The sequence below is a fragment of the Phalangium opilio genome, unplaced genomic scaffold (genome assembly GCF_054372755.1).
Source record: "Phalangium opilio isolate 3A_F unplaced genomic scaffold, DU_Popi_V2 ptg000013l_1, whole genome shotgun sequence".
In the NCBI taxonomy this organism is placed as follows: domain Eukaryota; kingdom Metazoa; phylum Arthropoda; class Arachnida; order Opiliones; family Phalangiidae; genus Phalangium; species Phalangium opilio.
Genome location: NW_028324148.1, coordinates 10050783 through 10058550, shown reverse-complemented (window position 1 = coordinate 10058550; position 7768 = coordinate 10050783). Strand labels below are relative to the sequence as shown.

The 7768-nt window shown below is 36.0% G+C and overlaps 2 protein-coding genes across 2 annotated transcripts; both read left to right on the top strand.

Moving 5' to 3' along the window:
* The first annotated feature begins 1749 nt into the window (after positions 1-1749).
* LOC149708954 (glutamate receptor ionotropic, kainate glr-3-like) lies at positions 1750-2728 on the top strand. The gene is made up of 4 exons (XM_089863178.1): positions 1750-1871; positions 2039-2130; positions 2205-2292; positions 2368-2728. Exons 1-4 carry the CDS (start codon positions 1833-1835, stop codon positions 2527-2529), a joined length of 381 nt encoding a protein of 126 aa, XP_089719304.1. The 5' UTR covers positions 1750-1832; the 3' UTR covers positions 2530-2728.
* A 911-nt stretch (positions 2729-3639) lies between these two features.
* Positions 3640-4962, top strand: LOC149708953 (uncharacterized). Its single transcript, XM_089863174.1, has 2 exons — positions 3640-3897; positions 3959-4962. Exons 1-2 carry the CDS (start codon positions 3677-3679, stop codon positions 4185-4187), a joined length of 450 nt encoding a protein of 149 aa, XP_089719300.1. The 5' UTR covers positions 3640-3676; the 3' UTR covers positions 4188-4962.
* Positions 4963-7768: the final 2806 nt, after the last annotated feature.

The window sequence follows — 7768 nt, the reverse complement described above, 5'->3', positions numbered from 1 at the left end:
TAAAGCGAGCTGACGCGAACCCACAAACTTGTTACCAGAAAATAAGCAACTTATTACAAAATGAAAATATGCATGCGGCAATCGAAAATCGAGAGAAATTCAGCATTTTTCCTAGGACCGTTCTGTGGAATGTAATCAAAGCCAGATACGAAAAGACGGGAAAGTGTAAAATGAAATTCAGCAAAGCATTAATGACAACCTACAGGGCGATCTATTTCAGTAGAAACATTTCGCAAACCCTGATTAAGACAGTCAACAGAAGGTTAGTTTCTACTTTAAAGTTCCACGTTAATTATGCTGCAGTTTAATTTCATATTTGTCAGATTGCGCCAGCTGACTGAGGGTGATTGCTACGAGGACTTGAACCCATCTCTCAAAGTGGAATCGCATCCTTGTCAGAGAACCGAAACACCAGATTCTTTCGTCGTAATCAACTTGAAAGCTTTTAAGGCCATTTTTCGCGTCTGTATCCTGGGCTTCTCCGCCTCCTTCGTCACTCTCTTTTTCGAAATATACGTGAACGCGTTGAAAGTTCACATGTGCACACCTTAATATTTCTATCAAGTCTTTGAAAGAAAAGCTGATTATGTCCGCTTAAGTTAGCTTATTTAAGAATTCTCCTGGAAAGTACTTGTTATTTTTTTAATAATACTGATTTCCCTCGGTAGAAATTGTGCAAAAGTATAAATTTCCCGGGCTCTTCTTGTTTAAAAATTACAATATAGAATACATAGAATAGAGTTAAAAATAGTTATTGCAACCGAAAATAGAAACTACTTTTCACAGTTCCATGTTGAACATCACATAATAGCGAAAGTTTAGACGCTATTATGTTAAACTTAAAATCAAATAGTGTTAATTAACTTCTAAATGTATACACAAGTGTATGGCTGAAGCCTTGAACGATTATCGAATTACTAATATAGGCCCTAGTACATACACATGTGTTTAATTAAAGGAGTATTGAAAGTAAATTAATAAACGGATCAAAGGCAAATTAACATTTTGTAACAAATAACACACAAAAATAGGAATCAAATTGCACAGCAAGAAATTTTGAAGAAACAGCGACGTAACTCTAAAAACAAAAACAAAGAAAATTCATTTTGAAAGCACCTTTTGTCTTAGAAATGATGCTTGAAGAGATTTCAACATTTGTCATTTCAAATCACAACTAAAATTTAAAATCCTGAACATTCTCGCGGTTGACGTAACATTTGGTTCATTTTGAAACGCGCTTCGATTTACAGTTTTACTGTAACTTTTTTTTTATCAAAAAAGGGTTATTTTGTGCAAAAATGTTGGAACAAAATCAATTGTTCCCATTTTTGGAAAAACAGCTTGTGACATGCTACAAAATTCACTCATGCCTCAAATTAAAAAAGTAACGCTCTAATGCAAAAGCTCGATAATTAAGCAAAAGAAAGATTGTCCTCCTAACAGTTTTGTTTGCGTTCCTTATTCTTATTCGATAGATCCCTTCAAAAGAATTTCAACTCATGTGAAATAAAAATTGCGCCGTTACCAAATCGTTAGTACGCCTCAACTTGAGAACGAACTAGAGCTCGGCATTATCTATCCATTATCCACAAATTGGTGGATAACCGATTATTTATGAACAAAGTTGTGGATTATAATACGATTTAACATGTAAGTGTGTGAATAATTTTCGAGTATGGATAAATATAAAATAACGTGTATAATGGATAGATAATGCCGAGCTCTAGTACGAACACAATTACCAATATCTATCAAACACTTGATTTGACTCCTTAATATACTGTTAAGATTGCATTGGTTAATTGAAAGTAGGTCGACACGAGTATTGTATAATGGACATCAAAATGAACTACACAGCAGTCTTTCGTGAAGTGAGTTTCAAAACTTCAATATCAAAATTCTTGCCACCTCGAAAAATATGAATTTTCGTTTATGCCAATCCCAATTAAGTATTTTTATGATCTCCGAAATAATTTACTAGATTTTGGTTTTCCATTTATAATTTACTTTGACCCCGAATGCACATCTTTGTTACCAGGGTTCACCGTATGTTATTGTAAATGACCAAGGAGAGATAACTGGCTATATGAAGGAATTCCTCCGTGTTCTAAAGCATCTTGACAATATCAAGTAATAAAACTTGGAGTCAGTTTTAAAGTTCTTTTTGCAATCCAATAACCACATTTCTCAAAATATTTTGGCAGCGTTACTATCATTCCGAGTACGGAACAACTTTGGGGTGCGAAAGTTGATAATTCGTGGAATGGAGTTCTTGGTATGCTCCAAAGAAATGTCAGTCGTTGTGTAATTCGAAAAACTCGATCACCTTTTTCCTAAAGTGATGCAATGATCTCTTTCCTAGCACAGGAAGGAGATTTTACTTTAAACCCATTCATCCTGTCCAATGATCGTTTCAATTCCTTTCCTACTTCGCACCCGTTTTTGTTTGTGAAGACGCAAATATTATTCGGAACAAGCCAATCAAACGCAAATGATATTTATTCGGTTATTGACAAATGGGTAAATTAACTTTAATAATATCTAAATAAAACTGTAAAAGGAGTTTTAAAAGCTAAATCAAAATTTGATATTTCTAAATAAAATCGTAAAAGAGGCTCAAAACCAGATAACTCCTAGATTAGACAGTTTAATATTTTACATAGAAATTTTTGGCCGGACTAAAAAGCATCGAAATCTTAATTAATTTTGGATTAATGTAGATAGTTGTGGTTCTATGTGGTCTTGCTACGTTGATTTACATGGCAGGGAAACTCAGCTCCAAATACGGAAAAGTGAAATCGCAACTTCCTTCCACTTTTTTGTTGCAATGCTTTCAGGGAACGAGTAAAACATTTGAAAGAAACTTTTCGTCCGTTTTAAAATTTTAACGGGGTCTTCTCTTAAGGTCCCCAAACTTTGAAGTGCGAGGGAGTGACTCGGTTTCTTTCTGTCGTTTGGAGTCTGGCTTCTTTCGTAGTATTGGTCTTCGTATCTTCGGAAATGACATCGCAGTTTTCGAACAAATCGGAAGCCCTTCCTTTCGACAACATAGACGATATATTTCGCTTCCCGGGTGTAGATCCTGTTTTGACGAAAAGCGACGCAACTTACAGTTTTATTCAAGTAATCTTAGAATGGGGTTTATGAACATTATAAGGTTCGTGTCTTAGAGGGGAACCTTTTACTGAAGTGGCCTAGTTGCATCAGGGATAAGGGAGTCAGATGGATTGGAAATGATGATGGGCGACCTGCGGCACCATATCTCTCCCAGTGTACCTCGCGCACGCCCCTACCCTTCCGTAGGCGATTGCTAAGTGCTGCCGCGTAGCGCCATTTTATTTGAATGAGAACTAGCTTCTATTTTTGAGATAGAGGGAGCGTCCTTTACAATTTCCTCCGGCACGACCCTACCTAACCGCTGGGGATGATGGGAGGACTATGGTGCCGTAGGTGGGGGTACAAAGGCAACGCTTAAAGTATGGGGGTTTCCACTCCATTACTCTCTCCTTCAAGGTTGCATGAAAAATAGTTTTTGTGAAGATGTCTTCTTCAATACCCTTCAAGGATTTTAAGACTTGGCTTTTAATTTTAATTTCAGAAAAATGCATTGAGTAGCTCCGCTTTTGCGGAAGTAGCAAGGCGAGCTGACGCGAAACCACTTACTCTTTACCAGATAATGAGCAACATAATAAAAAATGGCAATATTCATACGGGAATCGAAAGTCGACAGAAATTCACGATCTCGTCTGACAACTATCTGTGGAATGTAATCAAAGCCAGATACGCGAAGACAGGTGTTTGTAAAATGAAATTAAGTAAACCTTTAATGACAACCTACAGAGTGGTGTATTTCACCAGAAACATTTCGCATACCCTAATTGAGACAATCAACAGAAGGTTAGTTCCCCCTCTTAATTTCTTTGTTAATTGTGGTAGATTTAAATTTCTTATTTCTCAGATTGCGCCAGCTGGCTGAGGGAGATTGCTACGAGGACTTGAACCCATCTCACAAAGTGGAATCGCATCCTTGTCAGACAGTGGAAGAACCGGATGCTTTCGTCGTACTCAACTTGAAAGCTTTTAAGGCCATTTTTCGAGTCTGTATCCTGGGATTCTACGCCTCCTTGGTCACTCTCTTTCTCGAAATATACGTGAACACGTTGAAAGTTAACATGTGCACATCTTAAAACATCTGCCATGTCTTTGAAAGAAAAGCTGACGATATCCGCATTTCATTAGTTTATTTCAAAATTATTTAGGAAAGTACTTGTTACTTATTTAATAATGCCAATTTCCCTCGGTAGAAATTGTGCAAAAGTATAATTATGCCGGGCTCATCTTGTTTAAAAAGTACAATAAAGTACGAATTGTGTTAAAAATAGTTGTTGTAACCGAAAATAGAAACCACTTTTCACAGTTCCATGTTGATCATCACATAACAGCGAAAGTTTAGACGCATTAGTGAGCATTATGTTGAACTTAAAATCAAATAGTGTTAATTAACTTCTACTGTATGCAAAAGTTTATGGCTGTAGCCTTGAACGATTGTCGAATGACTAATATGTAGGATATACAAGTGTTTTTAATTGAAGGAGTATTGATTGTAAATTAATAGCCACAACAATGAAAAATTATCATTTTGTAACAAATAATGAGTGATGCCTTGAGACATGTAATTTCCGCAAGACGTAGCTATGCCTATGGTGTACCTGTACATATTAAGTGGTAACAGACAAAAATTGGAATCAACTCGAAATACTAATTCAAAGAAGATTCATTTTGAAAGCCCCTTTTGCCTTAGAAATTTTCTGGAAAGAGATTTCAACATTTGTCATTTCAAATCACAACTAAAATTTGAAGTTCCAAATTCTTGGACGGACTCGCCCTTAACAAATTAAAGGGAGGGTGAAGTGGAAATTCAAGTGATTTTTTATCGATTCTTCTACTAATTATAAGACCAGTCTGCATAGTGAAACATTCAGGGAATACTCCAGAGTGATTTTAAAATTCACATTAGGTTTAGATTTTAAGGATAATTTTAAATAAGGACCTTCGATCAATCGTGTAACGCCCTGCCTTTTTATTAACAAAATTTTCGTAGCACGCTCCATGTCTCGTGCAACGATTGCCACGTCGCTCTCAAATTTTATCAAATCTCGTGATAAATTCCATTCGACACGTAAGGTGCCACGAGAATTTTGTTAATAAGAAGGCTGGGCGTTACGCGATTGGTCGAAGGTTCTTATTTCAAATTATCCTTTAATCTGGACCTAATTTGAATTTTAAAATCATTCGGAAGTATTTCCTGAATGTTTCACTATGCAGACTGGTCTTATAATTTGCAGAAGAATCGACAAAAATTCACTTGATTTTCTACTTCACTCTCCCTGTAATAGGTATTTTATAACATGGTTTTATTTGTTGTAATTCGTAAGGAAAAATGGTTCGTTCCGAGAAAAAAGAAAGAGTTAAAACTATATAAATTGTTTACGCTTAACTTCTTCGGAACTGTGGTAAAACTGTTTTTGACTCACTCATGCCACAAATTAAAGTAACGCTCTAATGCGAAAGCTCGGCAATTAAGACCAAAAACGCGTATAGTTTTCCTTCTAATTGCTTTGTATGCGTTCGTATGTAGGAATTGATCCATTCAAAAGAAAATCAACCAATGTCAAATAAATATTGCGCCGTTACCACATCGATAATACGCCTCAACTTGAGAACAAACCCAATTATCTGCGTCTATAAAACACTATATTTCACTACCTAATTTACTATACGAGAATTATATAATGGACATCGAAAAATACTACACAGCAGTCTTTCGTGACGCGTGTTTTAAGCACTTAACTTTAAAACTCTTGCCACTCACCAAACAATATCAATTGTCGCTTATGCAAATCCCAATTAAGTTTTATTAAGATCTTTCCATTAATTAAGTAGATTTTTGGTTAGACTTGAATTTGATAAATGGTTTTTGTTACCAGTATTCACCATATATTATTGTATATACTTAATTGTACTAGTAAGGTTAGGACCCTTACCTTACTTTCCATCCAAATTTGGGCTACTTTGTGCAAATTTGGACAATGATTGGATTCATTTTTCTAACAGTGTAACTGAAACTTAATTTAGCTATTTGATAAGTGAATGAATTGATTTTTGGTTTCTTCCATTTCTCATAACGGCAAGAACCGATATCTAGTTTACTAGGGAGAAGGTATAAGAGGCCTAAGTATTCGCGCGCCGTAGTCCCAGTCCCCCTTTCAAAATACAAGGGGGACGTAAAATTAGGCTGGGCTATTTCTCCTCTCTTCAGTGGGAAAATACGGAATTTTCGTCATTCGCGTCGCGCTGACGTGGGTTTTCAAGAACCAATGAGATGCTAGTTGTAATTTAGAGGCGGGGATTAACTCCGGACCAACGTTTGGACTGGAGTTAAAGCTGGAAATGTGGCGAATATATTCCTTCTACCTAATAAACTTGATATCGCTTCTTGATAACGGCTTAAACGGTACAATGTGGCTTTGTCCGCTAGTGCTCCGAAGCAAATATTTTTGTATTTGTCTTTATAAAATGGGAATATTTTAGCAGCCTTGAACTTTTGACAATCCTTATTGTTTTGTGAAAGTTCGACATTGGAGAGAGCAAACCGAAATTATTACAGGGGCAATGCCCCTTGGGCCTAGTGCCCCTATAGTTCTTACGCCCCTGTGTTTTCTGCTTCGGCCGGTTTGATTACTTCTAAAGGTTGGAACGGAGGCGAACCCTTAGAACCATATAGCACGACCTATCCTAGATCCCTCTAACAACAATTAGGCCTACCTTGATAATTAACCTCACAAATGACCGGCAACACTTGTTTGCACATTATCTATGGCATAGCTAACACATACACGTTTGCGAAAACCGTGAGAAAGCTTAAAATATGCTTCATATTTCGTTTACAAAACCACCATGGAGTGTTGATATAGTACGGTTGCCTTGGATCTTTTGAGAGCGCATAAATATGGCGCGCAAACCCCCTCCTTCCAAGTGTCGGTTTCTTAATTACACGCACGAGTAAAGTTGACCATTAGGGCAGCAATTGTTTCAATTATTATAACATTACGAAACATACTCCTGAATATAAATTAATTCTTCTGAATATTAAAGTAAAATTCTTCAACCATAACGTTACGTCGAGTGTCACAGAATCAGTCCAATCACTGCCTCCTTTACTAAAGGCCCGTGTATGATGTCTCTCCAGGGGGGTACATTAGCTGTATAGGATTGCATTTTTTTCCCGTAAGCTGGCGCTCGTTTGCGGAAAAATGAGGCCAGTTCGCATTCACCGCTTTTGGGTCAACATTGGCCGATTGGCCATTTGGGGTTAAAGGCCTTATTCAGTTGTTGAAATTGCATTCAAGGTAATTTAAGTAATTAAAATTCAAATATAGATAACTTAAATAAATATTAAAAGTCAGGTTTTAGAAATAAAGACCTATAAAATATAAATTATAAATTATAGGCAATTTTAAAAGTTAAAATCTGTATCTGATGTAACACTATCGCCAAATTTAAAAATATAAATCCATATCTAATATAACATTATAGCCAAATTTAAAATATGTATATAATATTTCAACATCATAGCAACATTTGAAAGTTAAAATCTGTATTTAATATTTCTTAAGTTTTCACATTTAAAATTCAAAACAAATCTCACCTACTTAACCACGTCCAAGGCTTCGAAAAATTTGAAAGTGCGACTGCTTAAAAACTGTTA

Bases quoted from the DNA above. Each gene is read 5' to 3' on its own strand.
- LOC149708953 (XM_089863174.1), top strand. From the start codon at position 3,677: ATGAGCAACATAATAAAAAATGGCAATATTCATACGGGAATCGAAAGT. The intron at 3,898-3,958 runs GTTAGTTCCCCC...CTTATTTCTCAG, and splicing joins ATTGAGACAATCAACAGAAG to ATTGCGCCAGCTGGCTGAGG.
- LOC149708954 (XM_089863178.1), top strand. From the start codon at position 1,833: ATGGACATCAAAATGAACTACACAGCAGTCTTTCGTGAA. The intron at 2,131-2,204 runs GTAATAAAACTT...ATATTTTGGCAG, and splicing joins AAGCATCTTGACAATATCAA to CGTTACTATCATTCCGAGTA. The intron at 2,293-2,367 runs GTCAGTCGTTGT...TTCCTAGCACAG, and splicing joins TTGGTATGCTCCAAAGAAAT to GAAGGAGATTTTACTTTAAA.